The 22543-nt window shown below is 35.5% G+C and overlaps 1 protein-coding gene across 7 annotated transcripts in view; it reads left to right on the forward strand.

Annotated features, from left to right (window-relative positions):
• Nucleotides 1-22543, forward strand: part of BCAS3 (BCAS3 microtubule associated cell migration factor) — a 592235-nt gene that overhangs the window by 40248 nt on the left and 529444 nt on the right. For all 7 annotated transcript variants that reach the window (XM_041723949.1, XM_041723952.1, XM_041723951.1 and 4 more), the window contains exon 6: nucleotides 10125-10206. In XM_041723949.1, coding sequence (XP_041579883.1) covers nucleotides 10125-10206 — 82 coding nt within the window. The remainder of the gene's footprint in view (nucleotides 1-10124; nucleotides 10207-22543) is intronic.

Below are 22543 nucleotides of genomic sequence, written 5' to 3' on the forward strand. Positions count from 1 at the left end.
CATCCAGGTGCCCCATATGTACTATATATTTGAGTATGTACCTAGGAGCAGAAATGCTGGGTCACAGGTTAGGCATATATTTAACTTGATTAGAAATTGCTTACAGTTTTTCAAAGAGGTTGTATCATTATACACTTCCATCTGCAATATCAGAGTTCTGGTTGCTCCATTTCCTGCTCCCATTGGTGTTGTCAGTCATTTTTTATCATCTTGTCAGTCTTACAAGTTTGTATGATATCTGTCTTACAGGAGAAAAAATCTTAGGCTTCTACTTAATATGATGTTTCTCTTAGCTATCCATTGCAAAACTATCTTCAGTCAACAGATTATATCAGGATAGGTTTACAATACCAACAAAATATGACAAACTCAGTCTTTTAGAAGTGGAAAAAGGCTGTAAGCCAAAATTGGCTTATCTGTAGCCCTGTTTTCTCTCTTTCCAACTGGACATGTATTCTGCACAAAATAAAATAACAAGTTAAAGGGAATCCAGTTTGTGTGTGTGAGTGATGATGAAGTGTTTATGACAGCTGCTAGGCTGACACTCTCTGTAATGGTGTTACATTGACTTCTGAACACCTTCCAGTCTGCCTCCAGGCGTGTGTGTCTATGTAGTCTGAGTGGTTTTACATTAACATCCACCCTGAGTAAGATCTTTTGACTACAGAAGTGTTACTTGCAAATGGAAGATACCATTAGGGCTGCTTCAAAGCTTGGAATGGTATTTGGATTGGTGGTGCTGAAGTAGTGGCTGGGGTTTTGAAGTGTAATGTCTAAATCTGTGTTGCATAACCAAAGGAACATGTGAGTTTAAACTGCTTTTCTTTGATCTTCCGTTCAAAAATCAGGCTGAAGGGGAAAGGTGGAAGTTGCCTTAAAATACTCCTCTGTGTGCGAAAATTTGGGAGTATGAAAATATGATTACAAGTTCCATTCATTATTTGTGTTCTGTGGTTTTCATATTGTTCTTGAAACTCACTTCCTTCTTGCCTCAAGTTTTGTATTTTGAATTTAGTGTCAAGACCAAAATATAGACTCGGTTGCTGTCTGCTTTATGTGGTTAGCAAGTATCTGCTCTATAAGTTGTTAGTCCTCAAAAATATGTGTTTTAGGTGGTTTTTGTGGTTTGCATTTTTTTCTTGATGGCATACAGAGTAGGTTACAGAGATACTGACACTGACATTAACTGAGTCATTTGTGGTTAGTTAGGCAAAAATAAAACAAAAACGTTGTTCCTGTCTTCCTCCTAATGTTAGGAGCTATCAAAAGAATTATGTTTTAATATTAGGAATACTTTCTTCGAACTGTGCTATCTAAATTTTTTGAAATTGCTGGAACAGAGCTGTGACACATAAAATAACGCCCTGGCAATGACTTGTTAGTGAAAAAAAGGCCTGAGTTTAAAAATGGTTTTGAATACAGTATATTAATAGGAGATTCTGATGCCTTGTTGGGCTGGTCATTTTGGGGGAATATTGTTCTTTGTGACCTTAGATCTAAAGTGAAAATATATCATCAAATTGGCTCACCAGGTGATTCTAGAGAGAGACTATCAGCTCTTATTAGAGATTGCTTTGAAGTTATAATAGTCACTCATGTAGCTGGTGTAGACGTTTTGTTGCTTTTTAGTTGGATACTTCAGTATAAAATGATGTTTGTCACTCCTTTCCCTATCTCCCTTTAAATTTTACTTTTCCTTTGTAATTAAAAAAATTATTGTTGTGACCTTTTAAGTTAAAAAAATCATGAAGCAATCTTCTTTTTAAAGAATTTCATCATCAATTCAGTTGTGTGGTCTGTATTATTAGCACATATGTAACAATTAACAAAGTGATAACTATACATTTGTACATTTAAATAGGCTGAGTTCCTTTTGTTGTTTTAAAAAGTAAATTCCTTAGTATAAGACCTCATCACTTCTTCATTCTCACTCTTTATTTTTACCTTTTATCCTTATTTTTTTGAGGGGGTTATCAGAGAAGGTTAAACTTTATTTGTGGAATTTCCACATTTTTCCATATCTATATCTATATATAAATAAAAATTAGTGGACTTTATTTTTTTATAAGTTTACATAAGAATTTAGTAGAAAGTATAAAGAAATTCCTGCATTCCCCTTACTACCCCATTTGTCCCTGTTAACATCTTGCTTTAGTGTGGTACATTTGTTAAAACTAATGAACCCATATTACTAAATTATTAATAAGTTTCTAGTTTACATTTTCTCCTTAATTAACACTTTTTATTTGGTGTTACCTTTTTTTTTTTTTTTTAAGATTTTATTTATTTATTCATGAGAGACACAGAGAGAGGCAGAGACATAGGCAGAGGGAAAAGCAGACTTCCTTTGGGGAGCCTGATGTGGGACTCCATCCCAGGACTCCAGGATCATGACCTGAGCTAAAGGCAGATGCTCAACCATTGAGCCACCCAGGTGTCCCTTGGTGTTACCTTTTAAGTTTATTTTTATTTTCTTTTTAAGATTTTATTTGTTTGAGAGGGAGCAAAAGAGAGAGAGAGAGAGAGAGAGAGAGAAAGAGAGAGAAGGAACAGGGAGAGAGGCAGAGGGAGAAGCAGGCTCTTTCCTGAGCAGGGAGCCCAAGGTGTGTCTCAATCTTGGGACCCTGGGATCATGACCTGAGCCAAAGGCAGATGCTTAACCAACTGAGCCACCCAGGCGCCTTATCTTTTATGTTTAAAACTAGTGAAATGATGTTCTTTTTAAAAGGAACTTCATTTCAGTTTTGTCTACGGTTAGTGGATGTGGAACAATTAGAAAGATTGCTAGCTCTACATTTGCATATTCAAATGAGCTGTTTTTACGTCACAGTTGGTAAGAAAACTTGTTCCTTGTAAAAACATTATATAAACACATGAAGGTTGGAATGAGTGTGAGATATTTGCCAGAGAGGCTTGGGGACTGCCTGGATCTTGAGTGAAAGTGTGAAAACTTAGTGTGCTAAAAACTGCTGCACAGATGATATGCTCCTTTCCACTTTGGTGAGAGTCCTTTTATTGAGAGCTGTAAAACGTAAGAAATAATATATGGTGGGCTCAAGAATGAGTTGTACCAAATGTGTTTTATGATAGAATATTATAACAAATTTCCAGACATGAAGTGTTAATAATATGCTTTGAGAACAGTGGGGGCAAGTCAAATTTATGCTTAATATCCTTAAGATTGAATAATGAGGCTGATACAGATGCAGTTATTTATTCATCCATTCATTCAACAGGCATCTTCTTGAATTTAACTGTTTTATGTTGCATATTTTAAATACACCATTTAAATAATCACAGTTGCCTTTTTAGGTAGATGTATCTTCGCCCTTATTTTATTTTTATTTTTTAAAAGATTTTATTTATTTATTCATGAGCGACACACACAGAGAGAGGCAGAGACACAGGCAGAAGGAGAAGCAGGCTGCATCCCAGGAGCCCGACGTGGGACTCGATCCTGGGTCTCCAGGATCACGCCCTGTGCTGAAAGCGGCGCTAAACTGCCGAGCCACCCGGGCTGCCCTTGCCCTTACTTTACAGCCAAACTCAGATTTAGCAAATTTGTATAGTTCTAATAAGTTATTTTCTACTAAATTTAAAACTAAAATAAACTTCTGGAATATTTGATGTTGTTGATGGGTGATATTTATAACTGATGATCTTGGCATATTGTATGTACTTGGCATTGTTGCCATAGGCCATGGTTTTGGGAAAAATATAAAACTTCTAGTGTCCCCGCTGTTGGCTGCTTTTACTCCCTCAGACTTCTTAGGTGGAACCAGAGCATTACTAACCTGGAGCACTCTGACATGAAAGATATTTTTTATTGAAAGTCAGAATATGCATGAGACGAACATGGGGAATACTTTTTCTTCTGTTGTCTTTCATGTCTGGTGTCTTGGTTTTCTTTTTCTTTCTTCTTTTTTCTTTTTAAGAATTTTAAATTTATTTATTCATGAGAGACAGAGAGAGAGAGAGAGAGAGGCAGAGACACAGGCAGAGGGAGAAGCAGGCTCCACTCAAGGAGCCTGATGTGGGACTCAATCCTGGGACCACGGGATCATGCCCTGAGCTGAAAGTACGCTCAATTGCTGAGCCACCTAGGCGTCCCTAATTTTTTTATTTTAAAGGTGAAAACTTGTTAAAGTATTTATCAAGAAAAAGCACTACTAATTATCTTTTGCTTGAACTGCTTGAGTTCTAGGGAAATATACAGTGATTTTTGTGTTTCCTATCTTAAACAGGGACTGAATTTGCTTGGAATGTTTGTATGAATTTTTACAAATCAGTATTTTCCACTCCAAGAGATGGATATCATGTTGCTGTAACTAAACCATTGTGTCTTAGTTTGGGGGAAAGGTTGCTCATTACTGGATTTGGAATTAAGATATGAAGTCGATTAGGTACAAAAAGTTCGACCTTTTTCTTGAAATGAGTTTTTGAATCTCATTTGTATTTTGAACTGTTTATCACAGATACATCTGGAAATTTAGAGTCCTCCAGGACAAAAGTCTTACATCATTTGGCCTGATGGAGGGACACTGTTATAAAGACTGCTTATACAGTTGGTTTGAGGCAGCATTGCTTTTCAGAGGAGACTTATCTGCATTTCATTCTCTGTGCATAATAGATTTAAATCCATAATCTCTTGGAATCAGGCAACTGTAGTGGGCAGGAGACTTTGACAGTCATTCGTGGAATAGTATAACTACTGAATTCCGGTAAGCAAATGAAAAGGCATTCTATCAACCTCCTCAGTCATGAGGAAAATGCCAATTAAAACCACAATGACAGTTCCATTGAACACCTACCAGAATGATACAAACTGTTGGTGAGGATGTGGAGCAAGTATAATTCTTTTACGTTGCTGGTGGAAGTGTAAATTTGTACAATCACTGTAGAAAACTATTTTATTGAAATCTATAAAATACACACATATGCCTAATATAGGAGCAATTCTACTGGTAGATCTATATCCAGAAGAAATACATATATATGTTTTCTAAACAAAATGTGCCAGAATATTCATTTTAAAAATGGTAAAATCATGGCTCTCATATGAGTATAAAATGGACACATATCATAGATCTTTTTAATAAATAAAACTGATTAATAAGTGAGGTATTTGGCAAGTCATTACAGCTGGTTCAAGGGAGAACCTGAAGAGTAGATTCAGGCAATTAGGGGAATACTTGAAATGAACTTAGAAACTTGGTTAATATACTATTGAAACTAAAGTATACTGCCTGGAATCATCCTTTTTATAGAGTGCAATTCAGTTTTATCTCTTTCAGACAAAATTAATTTGCATTTCTGTGGACAAGTCAGTAGCATTACTACTGGTTTTCTATAACTTATGGTATTGCAAAATAACCCAGTCAAAACAAAGGTGGAGATGTCTATAGAATCCAATAACCCCGAAGGGTCCACTAGACACTCTTGGTAATCCAATCAAAGGACATATAGTATTTTTTTCTCACCTGAAAATTTTCACAACTTTTCCTAACATCATAAGAGCAAAAACCTCAAAACAACCCGAAGTCCACCAACAGTAAAATGAATAAATTATAGTATTTTTCATGCAATGGAAATCTGTATAGCAACAAGAATAGAAAAGTACAATAAAAAATACTCATATACTATAATACAAATGAATTTCATGCACATGTAGTGTGCATAAGAATCCATTCATGAAAGAGTGCATACCTTGTGATTTTGTGCATAAAATTGAATGAGTAAAACTTACGTGTAATGTATTGGAAGTCAAGATAGTGGTTATTGGTTATTCTTGAGTTGGGTTTGTGACTGGGAAGGGGTGTGGGAGGGACCCTCTGAGTATCTGTCATGTCCTGTTTCTTAATGATTGTGCTGGCAACAGAGGTATATTAACATGGAAAATTCATTAAGCTATACATATATGTATATATATGATTTATGTGTTATTTCTGTGCCTGTTATCTTTCAACAAAGTTTGCTAAAAACAATCAACTGCAGACACAATTCTCCATTTGGCCAGTATCTAAAAGGGGGTTTGGAGGTATAAATATGTGTACTCTTGTCCTGATTCTGTGTCATTATAGAGCATTATTATTATTGTCCTTGGTATTCAATTGACTTCTGTTTTGTAGTCAGATCCCTTTGAAAAGTCATCGCGATTGCAGAAACAAGTTGGGTTCTGAGGGCTTGATGACCTTCATTTGGTTTTAGAATCCTCTTAACAGTAGTTATAAAGCTCTCCCACAACTGTTATAGCCCTTTCTCTGTGTGTATTATTGTTTCGGCTGTTATAATTTCCTTTTGCTGTAGATTGAGTTGTGAGATTCTAAACTTGTATTCCCCCCCTCCACTTTTTTGGTTTGGTATGTAATTTGCATATTTTCACCATGCGAAAGCTATTTTCTATGGTTGGAAAAGATTTTTTTCCTACAGTGTGAACAAATCATTCTTTGTTCTCCTTATTGTGCCTCCAAACTGGTACGTCCGGTTTATGCTCCAAACAACAAAAGTCTGTCATCAGAAATTAAAATGCCAGTAAGAACAAAGGCAGAGACCCATGAGGAACTCTTGGAGAGGTTTCCTCCCTGTTTGCTCCTCTCCCCAAGTTATCACCGTTGCCAGGAAGTTGGAACATTGCTTGGTACACCCCTTCCTTGTAGTTCTGCCCTTGTATTTATTATTATTGTTGGTTTAAAAATGAACTTCTAGCTCCTGGTAGTTTCTTGTCAGGACACATAAAATCCTCATCTTTGAGATTTTTTGCCATTTTCAATGAGCTATTTTCATGATATGTAAAAATCACTGTAAAAGCCTTTAAAAAAGTTAATCAGTTTTGACACTCATTTATTTGAGAGCAGAATTACCAGTGAACATAGTGTATAAAATTATTAGAGGCAATTGAAAGGGGCAGCTAAAGCCGAGCCTGTAAGGATTTAACCATCTTGTGTTCTTTCTAAAATGTGCACGTCTTATCTGCATATACTTTGTTGGCACTTCTGTTCTGAAATAGTATTCCAATGTAGCAGTTGTACCCACAATTTGGAGAGTTCCCTTCTCTCCAAAATTTGATGTTTGCTACTCACTTAGGATACTTTAGAATTATGCTTCTGACAATCTTGATTTTAACATATTCACAAATATATATAAATAGCAACAGAATGTTTCTTCATTCCCCTTCCCTTATGTTATAATTAAAGATTCTAGGATTTAGCTTAGAGGTAGAAAAGGATGGATAATAAATGCAGGATGTGTTTTGTAATCATTCCTAGTGTTTTTTTCTTACCTGTTCCTGTACATTTAAAGAGGGATTTAGAGTAGAAGCTTGGAATAGAATAGAGCATTTAGGTCTGTTTTGAAAGCTGTTATGCTGAGGAGCATGGTGTGTTCAGATTTCAAAATGTTTTTCAATGTCAGAGTAAGCTCTTGTGCATTGAATCCAGTGTTAACCAAAGTTTATCATACTGTGAGAGTGCCAAGGCAAGTTTGTCTTATTCTTTATTATTTAGTATAATTTAGTACATACCTCAGTTAAATATGATTAGACTTTTTTTTTTTTAACTTGAAGATTTATTTCAGAGAACCAAAAGCCAAATGCTAGACCTGTGGCATATGACAATAATAGTACAGAGCAGATTTTGTGTCAGAATACTATGATTTGTTGTAGATATGAACTTACATTTGTTATAGTGAGAAGTGTTTCTTGTTGCTCTGAATTATAATTTCAGTGCAAATTCTACAGTATTGTTTTATAATTTTTTATTTTCTTGTTAGTAGAGTAGTATGTATATTGAAGAAGAATATTACTTATCCATTCTTATATCTCTATTTTCATGGAGGTAGCAATAATAACTCTATAATATAATTGGATTATATTAGCGATATACCTTTCAGTGCAAATGTGCTTAAGATCAGATACTTAGATTTTATGATATTTAGATTTCAGAGAATGTATGACTCTTGCATTGGGTGGGAGGTTGAACAAAGTGACCTTTTGAAACTTTCTCTAGATTTTAAATTCTGTTCTCTAATAGTGAACTGTAAACTTAAGAGCTACGGTATGTAATGGCCATGTTTTTCATGTAGAAAATTAAAGTTCAAAAAGGAATTTGTAGAAGGCTCAATTCTTATCTTTTGCTATATTGAGTTTATGGCTTTGGTATATGTAATTGGTGATAGGTGGTGCTGTTGCACAGTTAGTGTGAAGAGCCTAGCATTCCTTAAATCTTCTGTATCCCAAGTGTTGCAGAGGGATTTGCCATTGTGGTTGGTCAATGAGTTGTAATAATTTTTATAAGCAAAATGAATATGATAGCTCTTTAAACATCATCATAATTTAACATTCAAAGAAACAAAATATTGATAGTTTTGCAGCTTTTAAATTCAGATAGAAGAAAAGCTGGAGATCTGAAAAAGTAGTTAAAGACATCTCTGCAGATTTACAGTGTAATATTGAAAGCTTTATAAGCCTTTTATCTTATATATATATTGTTGATATTGTAAACTGCTTGTTTGGCAGGCCTATTATAAAACTACCATCAGCATGTTTCCTCCATTGAATGTTTATCATTACTACACCTGTCGTTAGTTCTTGGGTATTTAGAACTAATTTTATATATATATTTTTTGCCATTTTCCCTGTCTTATATCACGTATTCCATCAAACACTTGAGAATTATGAAAATGTGTTGGGAGCTACATTACCACTTAAAACAGTCTGGAAAGCCTTTTTTTTTTTTTTTTAAAGATTTTTAAAATTTATTCGTGAGAGACAGAGAGAGAGAGAGAGAGAGAGAGAGGCAGGCAGAGGGAGAAGCAGGCTCCACGCAAGGAGCCCAATGTGGGACTCGATCCCCGGTCTCCAGGATCACACCCTGGGCTGCAGGCGGCACTAAACCGCTGTGCCACCGGAGCTGCCCTGGAAAGCCTTTTCTTAATTCTAATTTAATCTGCTCAATACTTCAATTAACAGCAGAGTGTTTCCTTGAGCCACTAATTTTGGAAAGTGATTGTTTTCATACTCAACATATATATTGCCATATCTCTTTTACCTTTGGATTAACAGGCTACTGTATGCTTTATATCTGAGATATAAATCTGATAAGATTCAAAACGATTAGACATTCCTGTGGTGTTGATCGAGGTGTTTAATAAAAATGATGACATTTATTACATATTACTTTTATAATTCGTAGAATATGGAAATTACAAGTATATTTGAGGTCCTTTAGCCCCTTTACATTTTCAGTTTATAAATGCAAAAGAGAATTCAGGCCTAAGGGAGGTGGGGGGAATGGAGAGATGTTGGTCAAAGGGTACAGAGTTGCAGTTATGTAGGATGAATAAGTCTATGGATCTAATGTTTGTGTGTGATGAATATAGTTAATAACACTATTGAATACTGGAAAACTGGTGCTGTCATCATACAAACCAGGTAACTGAAGAGATGACTGCAGTGATCATTTTATCATATATGCATATTAAATCATGTCATACACCTTAATATATATAATTTTCATTCAAAATTTATTTTAAAAAGAAAAAAGTATGGGTTTATATATGTTAAATGATTTACTCATGGTGGTTAACAGTTAGGTTAGTTGTAGGACCATAACTGGGTACACAGGTCATTCACATTCCCCACAGTGTTCTTTGCAATATGTTTTGCCTTTTCTCATTTATAATGTATTTGTGAAAGTCACTACAACATTTAAGTTCTGCTTTTCAGAATACTAAGAATATTTACCTTTATCTGACATGGAAAACTGTACTAATTAAAAAAAAATCATAGTTGCTTTGCTCTAAAATGTAAGGCCATCATGCAGGAACTGAGCAGACTTAACAGGAGTTTCTTAAAGACAAGAATGAGAGACTTTAAGAACAGATCGTTCATTTTCCTATATTTATCAAGTGCGTGTGCTCTTACCATTTTCTGAAAATATTTGTGATAATTTAAACATGAATATACTTAAATGTATGAACAGCCATAAATGTGTGCGTCTGTGTGCATGTGTACATATGTTACATCTCAGACAAAAAAAAATTTGATGAAATTTAGGAGATCTCATTTTCTTATAATCATGTTCTGACCTCCGTTCTCATTCACTGAAATTGTCTGTGTTCTTGTGCAGATCAGTGGGGAAGCACAGGAACTCTTTTCTGTCCGCCATGGCCCCATTCGAGCCGCCAGAATCCTGCCTGCTCCACAGTTCGGTGAGTGTAGCCCTTAGAAGAAACAAATCACCCCAGAGTTTCTCTTTTATTGCTCTTGGATTACAGACAGCGAGAATGATAACTGAAGTCTGTTCTCTAAGTGTCCATCTCTTTCCCACCCTCCCCACAAGATAAACTCTTGTTCTGTCTGTTGAGATGGAAATAGGTAATCTTAACCAGTTCAATATGGCCAGTCACATTCTACTGTGCTTTTGATTTGTCTTCATCCTCTTTGATCTCGATTTAGCCTCTGACTTTGCTGGCTCGCTCCTGAAGCCCTCTTCTCTCTTGGTTTCCATGGCATTGCTCTTACCAGATCCCTTCCTTGCTTATGGGGCTGCTTTTGTTAATGTTTCTGGCTTAGCTTCCTTCTGTGGGTATTCCCCGAGTCTTTGTTCTCACGTCTTTGCTCTTCTTGGTTATTCCTAACTTGCTTGGAGAGCTTGGTTTTCACCATCATCTCACTAGTTGATGAGTCTGCTGTCTGCCTTTCCAGCTGTGTCAGAAGTACAGTTTCAGGCTTGTGACCTCTGATCTCTGCTTTAACAATGAATACTTCTTAATACCTAATGTTGTATTTAAATATTGCATATGTTTTGTTTTTATTTAAAAAATCAAATACATGTTTAAATTAAACCTGCTATTTGGGTGCCCAAACAACTCCCGGCTCTTTAATGATCCAAGCTTTCTGTTGTGTTTTCTCATTTACTTGCCTGTGTTCACTCAGGAATGTTTTTGCACCAACAATAAAAACACATTTTCATCTTATTTGCATACTTTAAAATCTTTTAAGAAAGAGGATATGAAAATATTTTAATTCTGTTATATTTTTAAAGTTTTTCCAGAAGTTGGGTAATCTTCCTTGTAATACTTCATTGAGTAGTTATTCTCTAAACTGGAAGAATGCTATTTAACCAAAACTTACTACCATGTGCATTATGCATTGACCATATGCATAAGTAATATCAGGGATTAATTTAGTGATTAAGTCTTTAATTGAAATGGAAGGGTGAAGTAACAAGGCAACAACATCCTGCAGTCACGTAGAGATTTTTCTCCTTGTTATTGGACTCTATGGTATATCCAGAGTTCAGCTGTCTCTCCTTTGCTCTCTCTCTCTTGTTCTGTCTTTTGTTGCATTTGAGTTTTGATGAAATCCTTTGATGAGGAGGATTGTGGAACATCTTTTTCCAGAAGGTTTGGGAATAACCAGCTTTCTCTCTGATGGTTGGACTCAAGAACAACTTTATTATTAAAAAACTTTGCTAGGTCTTTGTTTCTTTTGTATGTAATTCACAGAGGCCGATTTTTCTTCCTTCAGTTCATTTATGAAGGTTTTTTGTTTATGCCAGTTATTAATGTTCAGCTTTTCTCAACTTTGGGCAGAAATACTTCATGAGAGAGTATAAAACTATAAAAGTTAACATTGCTAGTAGAATTTGAGTATATTTAATTTATTTTGTCTAGTTAACCAGTTTCTCTCTCTCCTATAATATACTTACTTTTAAAAATAGAATATTAGATTTGAAATGTAATTTCACATAGCTAAATGTTTTTTTTTTTTTAAGATTTTATTTATGAGAGACACAGAGAGAAAGAGAAAGAGAGAGAGAGAGGCAGAGACACAGACAGAGGGAGAAGCAGACTCCATGCAGGGAGCCTGACTCAGGACTTGATCCCGGGTCTCTAGGATCATGCCCCGGGCCAAAGGCATCGCTAAACCGCTGACCTACCTGGGCTGCCCATAGCTAAATGTTCTTATACAAAAGTTACTTGTCACTGTATTTGATTAATTTTCTAGATTTGTTTTTACTGAAGTCCTACATGTGACTGATCACATAAAATTTGTAATGGAAAATAGAACACTTCATCCCTCTCTTTAGCCTATTTTGCTTTGTGTGATCATTTTGATGGAGTAAGTCCTTTAGTAGCTTTGTGAAAAAGGATGTGTGGTAAATTTTGTTTGAAGATGTCTCTATTCTTTTTAAATTCTTGTTTGGTAATTTGGCTGGTTAACAAATACTTGTAATTTTTTTTTTAAATTTATTTATGATAGTCATACAGAGAGAGAGAGAGAGGCAGAGACATAGGCAGAGGGAGAAGCAGGCTCCATGCAGTGGGAGCCTGATGTGGGATTCGATCCTGGGTCTCCAGGATCGCGCCCCGGGCCAAAGGCAGGCGCCAAACCGCTGCGCCACCCAGGGATCCCAACAAATACTTGTTTGTAAATGATGTTAGTTGAGAATTTTGAAGGCATCAATCTAGCGTTATGGTTGAAGAGTCCGAAGCCATTTTGATACCTTTGTCTTTGTCAATGGTGTGTTTTTCTCTAAGGGATATAGTAGAATGTTCTTTGTTCCTAGAGTTCTGAAACTTTATAATGTTGTTTATTAATTCATACATTGTCCTGGGCCCTTTCAGTGTGGGAATGCAAGTAGTATAGTGTAGAGAAAATTTCTTAAATTACTTTTTTTATTTCTTCTAAGTTTTCTTGGCTGTTAGGCCTCCTAGAATGATTAATTTAGAAAAGCTATTTTTTGGGACATCTGGGTGGCTCAGCAGTTTAACTCCTGCCTTCGGCCCAGGACATGATCCTGGAGTCTCGGTATCAAGTCCCATGTCAGGCTCCCTGCGTGGAGCCTGCTTCTCCTTCTGCCTGTGTCTCTGCTTCTTTCTCCGTGTCTCTCATGAATAAATAAATAAAACCTTTCTAAAAAAAGTTATTTTTCATGTTCTTTTGGGAGATTGTCTCAGTGTGGGTTATTAATTCTTCTGTTGAGTAATTCTTTCTACTATCATGTTTTCCTTATTCTTAACCTTCTCATACCTAACACCTTGCTCTCTCCCTCTCAGCTGCTCTCCTCTTCCACTCTTCCTTCCCTCTCCCTATCTCTTCTTTCTTTCTTGGTGTAATTTACATAGCAATGTTACTAAATAGAATCCAATGATGTATAAAAAGAATTATATATCATGATCAAGTAAGGGATATTTCAGAAATAGAAGGTTGGTTAACATTTGAAAATCAATCAGTATAATTCGTATTAATGAAATGAAGGAGAAAATCCATATAATCATCTTATTAGAAGTGGAAAAAAACTTTGATAAAATTTAATAGTCATTTATGATTGAAAAAAACTTTCAGCAGGGAGTCTGAGTGGCTCATTCGGTTAAGTATTTGACTCTTGATTTCAACTCAGATCGTGATCTCAGGGTCAGGAGATCAAGCCCCTCGTTGGGCTCTGTGCTCAGCACAGAGTCAGCTTGAGGATTCTCTCTCTCTCCCTCTGCCTCTCCCCATATTTGCATGCTCTCTCTAAATAAAATCTTAAAAAAAAAAAAACAACTTTCAGCAAATTAGGATAGAAAGAAACATTCTCAGTATAATAAAAATTATAAAAATCTTCAGCTAACATCATACTCAGTAGTGATATATTAAATACTTTCCTTCTGAGTTTGGGATGTCTTCTGTCATGACTTGTATTTTATCTTTGAATGCAGGTCCCAGCCATTACCATAAGGCAATATTATATTCTAATATAAATATTAGAATGAAAGATATGAAATTGTCTTTATTCATTGATAATTTGATGGTGTATATGTAAAATACAAAAGAATCTATAAACTTAAAATTAATAAGTAACTTTAGCACAGCTGTCATATTTCAGGTTCATTTGATCTTTTGTGAACTGATCCCCTCGCTGTGTATTTTTCCAGCATCATTTTTCATTCATCCTTAACCATTGTCCCCCATCTTCCCCTTCCTTGCTGTAATAGTACTCCTTTGTGATAGTTGTACTGAACTTCTTTCATTTCCTCAAATGATCCATCCTTCATAAGGTCATTTCATTGCTGTTTCATTTTCTAGAATTCTCATGTCCTTCTAACCTTTTTTGCCCTATAGTAAATGTTAATAGTATGTGTTCTCATAGGACATACTTTTTAAAAAATATTTATTTATTTATTTTAGAGGGAGCAAGAGTGAGTGTGTGCAAGGAGGAGGGGCAAAGGAAGAGGGAGAGAGAATCCCAAGTAAACTCTGTATAGAGCATGGAGCCAACTGGGGGCTCAGTTCAGGGCTCAATCTCACGACCCTGTGATTATGACCTGTAGGGGGTGAAACCAAGAGTCAGATGCTCAGCCAGTTGTATCACCCAGGCACCCTGGGACTTACTGGTTTTTTGGTTTATTTTGTGTTGTTTTGTTTTTTCAGTTGTTCATTTGTCTCTTCCTAGACTTTTTTTTAAAGGTTTTTTTGTTTTTGTTTTGTTTTTTTTTTCTCTTTTAATTATCGCTATACCCAGTGTAGAGCTTGAACTCATAACCCTGAGATCAGGAGTTGCATGCTCCATTGACTGAGCCAGCTGAGTGCCCCATATCTCTTGCTAGATTTGTAGTCTGTCTTCATATCTTAAGTGCCTCACCAAATACTTGATAAAAGGTGTTAATATTTGTTGAAAGTTGCTATATGGCATAATCTTTTGAAAATTCTGACCTGAAGAAAAATTTCCTTTCTATCGGTATTTCTGTGGAAAGTCTTGTCCTTTATTTTTTTTTATTTTTTTAAAATAATTTTTAAAAATTTATTTATGATAGTCACACACACAGAGAGAGAGAGAGAGAGAGAGAGAGGCAGAGACACAGGCAGAGGGAGAAGCAGGCTCCATGCACCGGGAGCCCGACGTGGGATTCAATCCCTGGTCTCCAGGATCGCGCCCTGGGCCAAAGGCAGGCGCTAAACCGATGCACCACCCAGGGATCCCCAAGTCTTGTCCTTTAATTATTATTATTTTTTAATTTTTATTTATTTATGATAGTCACACACAGAGAGAGAGAGAGAGAGAGAGAGACAGAGGCAGAGGCAGAGACACAGGCAGATGGAGGAGCAGGCTCCATGCCTGCTCCACGTCCATGCCTGACGTGGGATTCAATCCCGGGTCTCCAGGATCGCGCCCTGGGCCAAAGGCAGGTGCCAAACCCCTGCGCCACCCAGGGATCCCTTGTCCTTTAATTAAAAGTGAAAAACTGAAGGATTTGGACAGTATTTTATCCCACAGAAGGGAATATTAAATATAGTATTAAATATAGTAAAAATGGTTATTTACTTGTATCAACATAGTTTATGCTTTGAGGCAGAGACACAGGCAGAGGGAGAAGCAGGCCCCATGCAGAAGCCTGACATGGGACTTGATCCCAGGACTCCAGGATCATGCCCTGGGCCAAAGGCAGGTGCTAAACCACTGAGCCACCCAGGGATCCCCATGATTCAAGTTTTTTACATATGTTTCACATTTTGGCTCTTGGGTGTGTGTGTGTGTGTCTTTTTTTTTTTTTTGTATAAACATTTACATTAATTTTAACTTTTCCCTTTAACAAGTTGTTACACACTTCTATATATGTGTATATTTAAAAATATGAGGAATTATTTTCTCAGGATAACTCTTAGAAGGGAATTAATAACTGGGTCAAATAATATATACATGTAAAATTTTGATACATACTGTAAAGTTGCTTCTTAGAGAGTATACTGTCATCTATACATGAAAATTCCTTTTTTCTTCAAGCCTGTCCTCTACGGACTTTAATGATTCTTTTTAGTCTTTTCATATCTGGTGGAGGAAAATCCTCTTCATTTGTAATTTTTTGGTCTTTGAGTGCTAGGGAAAGTGGACAATCTTCATATTTTTGCTCTTTATTCTAATTAATATCATGCTTGTTTGTACTCTTTGCTTTTATTGATTGAGCTCTTCATTGTTATTATTAGTGATATATTATTATGGATATGTATACTACATATTTCATATATAGTTTGCCATTTGTCAGGTTATTTGGTGAAATCTATCAGTTTTTGTTTTATGTCTTTAGTTTCATGCAAATCTCTAGAATCAAAGAAAATATTCGCATATTTTATAACCATTTCTAGCTTTAAATCATGACTATCCTTGAAAGTTGAATTACATTTTTTTTGTTATTTGTTTTATTTTAATATTTTCTTGATTGTTCCTTGCCAGCCTCTGGTTTTCATAGTTTTTTGGGGGGTGAAATCTCTCCTTTATTATGGTCTTTCCCATACTATAATGTGTTTCTTTGGAATAATGGGAACAGTAATTTACTAATCACCTCATCCTTTGCAGTGCTTTGCTTGATTATGTGGAATATAAATAGTGACCCAAAATGAATTTATTCTGTATTTGACAGAAGAGAAACCAGAACTCTACTTTTCTATAAAGTATATTTATCATTTATCAGTGATCAAATGAATAATGCTGTTTTTAACTCTAATAGAGCCTGTAACTCAATTAGGAGTTATATTAGCCTTGTACTCATGCTGCTTCCTTATTGGTTATGGAGAAAGATGATCATTTTGGTCTCAGACTTGAATCAGATTTCTTAGAAATGCAGATTCAATCTTACTCATTATTCTTAGGAGTCCAGTGTACTGAGTACCTGAACTCTCTTCATATGAGAATGTCTTAGAACTAATTCTTATAAGCTAGTATATTTTTCTGAGAATAGGACTTTGGAGATAGTTTCCTCAGATGTCTCTGAGCCTAATTTCTGGTACTCATCCACAATACCAGGTAGCCAACGTGGCTTATTTCTTCTAGATTATTTCATTATTACTTCCTGCTGGAAAGGTACTGTTATTTATCGTCTTGCTAAGTAAGGAATTTGCAGTTTCATATCTCAAAATATTAAAAGGTTTCTAAAAAAATCCCTAAGATCCAACTCATTTTTTATTACTGGAGTGTAAATGCCAAGTATTTTCTTAAACTTAAAACATTATAGCCTACCCATGCAGTCAAAAAAACCAGGTGTTGCTTTTTTTTTAAACGATATAAATGGCTGAAGTTATTTTCCTAGAAATAAACCAGCAGAATAATTCTAGAATTGTTAAACTTTCTTCCATTTGCTTATTTTTGTAAATTTTCAAACACTTCTAGGTGTCATGTTTTCATTATTTTTCATAAAGTACAACTACCAGCCTCATCCTTTTCAAACAGATGTAAATGTGGTTTTTATCACAAAGTAGAGCTGTTTGTTTTTTCATCTGTGTGAATTTAGGAATTTTGATTAACTTCTCCAGAAGGGTTTGCTATATATATATATATATTTTTTTTTTTGCTATAAAATTCTAATGTTAAGCAAGTAAATCCTGTAAACATATAACATGAGCGTGCGTGCGTGCACACACACACACACACAGTCTGTTCAACCAAGACACCAGCAACCTTCCAAAAGTAGGCCAACTGACATTTGCTTACAGTCATTACCAGTATTTTGCAAAGAGGAAACAGGCTTATTGACATTTTAAATGGCCAAACTATGAGATTTAGGGCCTCCCTAATGTTTTCTGCTCTAATTACTTCTCAGTTTGGTGTGTGTGTGTGTGTGTGTGTGTGTGTGTGTGTGTGTGTGTGTGTGTGTGTTTTAAATAACACCTAGTCTTTATCATTGGGGGTTTTACTACTTGGAATCATTTAGGTTTTTACAAAATTTTGCTCCTGTGATTTAGGTAAATTATGACTGGAAACATAGGTTCTGTTCCTTTTAAATTTCTTTAATGTTTTTGGTTGGATAAACAGTGTTTCCAGGAGAGAATACCTGTGTTAGAAGTGCTATTTTTTTAGTTTTTTAGTTTTTGTGATGTCATGGGTGTTGAATCTGAGACATTGATCTAAAAGTATTCTTAGTTTATACCCATTTGAACCCTGTGATTAAGAGCTTTTCATATGTGGGCTGTAGTGAAAGGGAAGTGTACCGAACAGAGAGGAAGTTAATTTATAAATGAAGTGAATAATAATGCTTGATATTTTTCAGATGAAATTCTAGGTTGATTATATACATTATCATCACTTTACTGCTAGTCTGCAAAGGTGAGTACCATTACCCGGTTTGATAGGTAAGGAGACTTAAAGCTCAAAGAGGGTAATTGGCTGGCATAAAGACATACAGCTGATGGGTGGTAGAACTGGAATTTGAACTTTAAAGCTTGGCCTCTTCATCATTAGCCTCACTGTGTCCATGATTACAGAGAAATACTTCTACCAAATCCAGTTGTTTCTAGGCTATGTCTCTGAAGAAATCAAACTGTTGTGTATTCACTGAAATATGTAAAAAGTAGCTCTGTTTCTCTGTATTTTCTTCCATTTTGAAAGTCTAAAATTTCTTCAGTTTCTTAATGTCTTCATTGTATTTGGAGTCATTGGTTGTTCAGTCTAAAGGCGAAGAACAATTAAAATAGTCAATAAGGGGCACGGATATATAGAAAAGCCATTATCCTGCATAACAACATTTAAAATTTTAAACTGTCAGACTAGCGTATGTCACAAAAGCAGCTGTAGTCTATTCAAGTTACATTTACCTTAAATTAAATCAGCTGTTGAAAAGAAATGTTGATTCCCTTTTACAGGATTCCGTATAAACTATTAAAAGTGCATCAAAAGGGTTAGTGACGGATATCTCCAATCAGATAAAAACAAAGGTGTAACACGAAGCAACTAAATTACATGTGAGCTTAATGATTCTGACCCAAATAAACAGACTTGTAATGGAGATGCTGATGATTATCAGTCCAGCTTAAATGCTTTTTACTGTAGAACTGTAAAGAAGAAGTGGGTGTCTTAGTGAATTGGACAAGTTGTGGTCTTGGAAATCTGTGTTCATTTATCGTAACACATTCCTAGGTGTGAAAGTGAAAACTCATAATTTTCTAAGCATAGTTATTATAAAGTAAGCCTTTAAAAATTCATCTTTTAAAGGTTTTATTTATTTATTTTTTAAAAGATTTTATTTCTTTATTTGAGAGGGAGAGAGGACCTGTGTGTGTACTTGAGCTGGGCAGAGGGAGAGAGAAAAGCAGACTCCCTGCTGAACAGGGAGCCAGATGTGGAGCTCATCCCAGGACCCAGGGATCATGACCTGAGCTGAAGGAACATGCTTAACCGACTGAGCCACCTAGGTACATTCATTCATTCATTCATTTATTTATATTTATTTATTTATGAGTGCAAGCCAGAGGAAGGGCAGGGGGGTGGGAGGGGGAGAGAGAGAGAGAGAGAGAGAGAGAGAGAGAGAGAGAGAGAGAGAAGAAAAGAAAAGAAAAAAGAAAAGAAAAGAGAAGAAAGAAAAGAAAAGAAAAGAAAAGAAAAGAAAAGAAAAGAAAAGAAAAGAAAAGAAAATCTCTAGCAGACTCTGTGCTGAGTGCAGAGACTGTGGGGCCGGATCTCACAACCCTGAGAATGTGACCTGGGCAGAAACCAAGAGTCAGACACTTAACCAACTGAGCCACCTAGGCACCTCAGAGAATTCATCTCTTTTGAGAAATAACTTACATACAACAAAACTCATGGACTTTAGGTATATAATGAGTTTTGTCAGATGGATGCAGTTATATAGCTACCAGCACAATCAGAATACAGAGCCTTTCTATCCCTGTAAAAAGTCCCTTTTCCAATTTAAACCTACTAAAATGGCTGTGTACAAGAGAGATAACACATGTTGGTGAGGATGTGGACTCCTTGGAATTGTCATATGTTACTATGAGAATGTTAAGGTAGTACAACCGCTGGAAAACAGCATGACAATTCCTTAAAAATATTAAATATGGAATTATCAAAGAGCCAGCAATTCTACTTCTAAGCATGCAACCAATAAAAGTGAAAACATACCTCTACACAGAAATTTGTATGTGAATATTTATAGCTGCTCAATTCACAGTAGCTGAAAAGTGGAAACAACCCAAATGTCTATCTACTGATAAAGAAAATGTGGTATAACCATGCAATGGAATATTATTTGGCCACAAATAAATGAAGTTGTGATAAATGCTACAACAGGGACCTTGAAAACATCATGCTAATAAGTAAAAGAAAGCAGCCGCAAAGGGCCATAATTTGTTGACTTCATTTATATGAAATATCTAGAATAAGCAAATCCATACAGAATGCATGTTAGTGGTTGAGAGACTATGAGAGTTTGAGGAATGATTGCTAATGTACACTGGATTTCTTTTTTGGAGTAATGAAAACAGTCTGCAGTGAATTGTGATGGTTGCATAACTCTAAATACACTAGAAACCATTGAATTGTACATATTAAATTGGTGAAATGTATTTGTGTGAATTACATTTTAATTAAGTTCCTTAAAATGAAAGTTGCCTTGTTCCTTGTGCCCCTTACCTCCCCACACCTGGAGCACCAGCAATGACTAATATAATTTATGTCACTATTGTTTCTGCCTTTCTAGAATTTAAAAAAATGAAATATGTAACATTTATAAGTGCTTGGCTTCTTTCACTTCACATAGTGCTTCTGAGAAGTATCTATGTTGTGTGCTTCAGTTGTTCATTCCCTTTTAAAAAAAAAAAAATCCGAGTATTATTCCATTGCCCAGATGTACTGTAATTTGTTTTTCCTTTCACCAGTGAATGGACATTTGCATTGTTTTCAGTTTTGCCTCAGCATAAAGTAGTTGCTTGGAGATACAAATTTTAACTTCTCTTGAGTGAGTAGTTAGGAATGCGATTACTAAATCATGTAGTAAGTGTAGGTTTATCTTTGTAAGAAATTGCCCAGCTGGGGACATGTGGGTAGCTCAGCATCTGCCTTGGCTCAGGGCGTGATCCCTACATCGAGGTCCCTGCATGGAGCCTGCTTTTCCCTCTGCCTATGTCTCTGGCTGTCTCTGTGTCTCTCATGAATAAATAAATAAAATCTTAAAAAAAAAAAGAAATTGCCCAGCTCTTTTCCAAAGTGGCTATATTTTTTACATTCCCACTAGCAATGTTCCACTTACCCTAATAACTAATGATATTGATCTTTTTTTTAAATTATTCTTTTGTTTAGAAGTGTTTTGTTTTATAATTTCTTTTTTTTTAAATTTTTATTTATTTATGATAGTCACAGAGAGAGAGGGAGGCAGAGACACAGGCAGAGGGAGAAGCAGGCTCCATGCGCCAGGAGCCCGACGTGGGATTCGATCCCGGGTCTCCAGGACATTTTCAAAGTACAAAACAGCAAATAATATATAACAGATATTATATATTACAAAACAGCAAATAATATATAACAGATATTATATATTAATATAATATATTAATTTGCCTGGGCCAAAGGCAGGCGCTAAACCGCTGCGCCACCCAGGGATCCCGATATTGATCTTTCTTGTGTAAATTTGCTATTTTATTGTTTTTTATAAAACTATTGGAATTTATTGCCATGTTTTAATAGTATTTTATTATTTAGTTGTAAGAGAACTGTATATAGTCTGGATACATGGCCTTTTTTAGATATGTGTAAAATATGTACAAAAATTTTGTCCCTTTATGTGATTTACCTTAATGATATTTTTAAAAATAGACTACTTTTTAGAGCATATTTAGGTTCATAGCAAAATTGAGAGGAAGGTACAGAGATTTCCCTTATACCCTTACACATGCATATCCTCCCCCATTATCAACATCAACACCGTCACAGAGGGTACATTCAGGTTTCTCAAGAGCAAACATTTTTAATATTCAAAAGTTTTTACATTAAAATTTTTAAATTCATTTTTATTTTTATTTTTTTAAAGATTTTATTTATTCATGAGAGATATAGAGAGAGACAGAGACAGAAACATAGGCAGAGGGAGAAGCAGTCTCCATACAGGGAGCCCGATGTGGGATTCAATCCCAGGTCTCCAGGATCATGCCCTCAGCTGAAGGTAGGCGCTAAACCGCTGAGCCACCCAGGCACCCCTAAATGCATTTTAAATTTACGATTTACTGAGTTTTTAAAAATAGGCTGCCATTGTTGTGTTTCCTTTTTTTCAGTTCAACACATTTTCTAGCTTACCCTGTGATTTTGTCCTTGACCTATTATGGACTGTTTAAAAGGATGTTGTTTTGTTTTTAAATTTGAGAGATTTTCCTGATGTCTGTTACTGATTTCTAATTTAATCCCATTATCATGAGAAGACATAGTTTATATGATTCTGATCTGTTAAGTGTTTAAGAGTTGTGTTATGACAGACTATGGCCTATCTTGTCATTCATCTCTATCCTTAGGAGTTGTCTTTCTGCTGATTCTATCAGTTGTGGAGAAAGGGTTGCTGAAATCTTCCATAATAATTGGGTATTCTGATTTTACCAATTTTTGCTTTATGTATTTTGCTGCTCTGTTATTGAGAGCAAAAACATTTAGGATGGTGAAGTTTTCTTTGTGCATTGATCAGTTTGTTGTTACTGAAATCCCTGGTGATGTTCCTTGTCCTGAAACCTACTTTTCTCTTTTTCTTTTTTTAAATTTATTTATTCATGAGAGAGAGAGAGAGAGAGAGAGAGAGAGAGAGAGAGAGA

Source organism: Vulpes lagopus, chromosome 12 (assembly GCF_018345385.1).
Source record: "Vulpes lagopus strain Blue_001 chromosome 12, ASM1834538v1, whole genome shotgun sequence".
Classification (NCBI taxonomy): Eukaryota; Metazoa; Chordata; class Mammalia; order Carnivora; family Canidae; genus Vulpes; species Vulpes lagopus.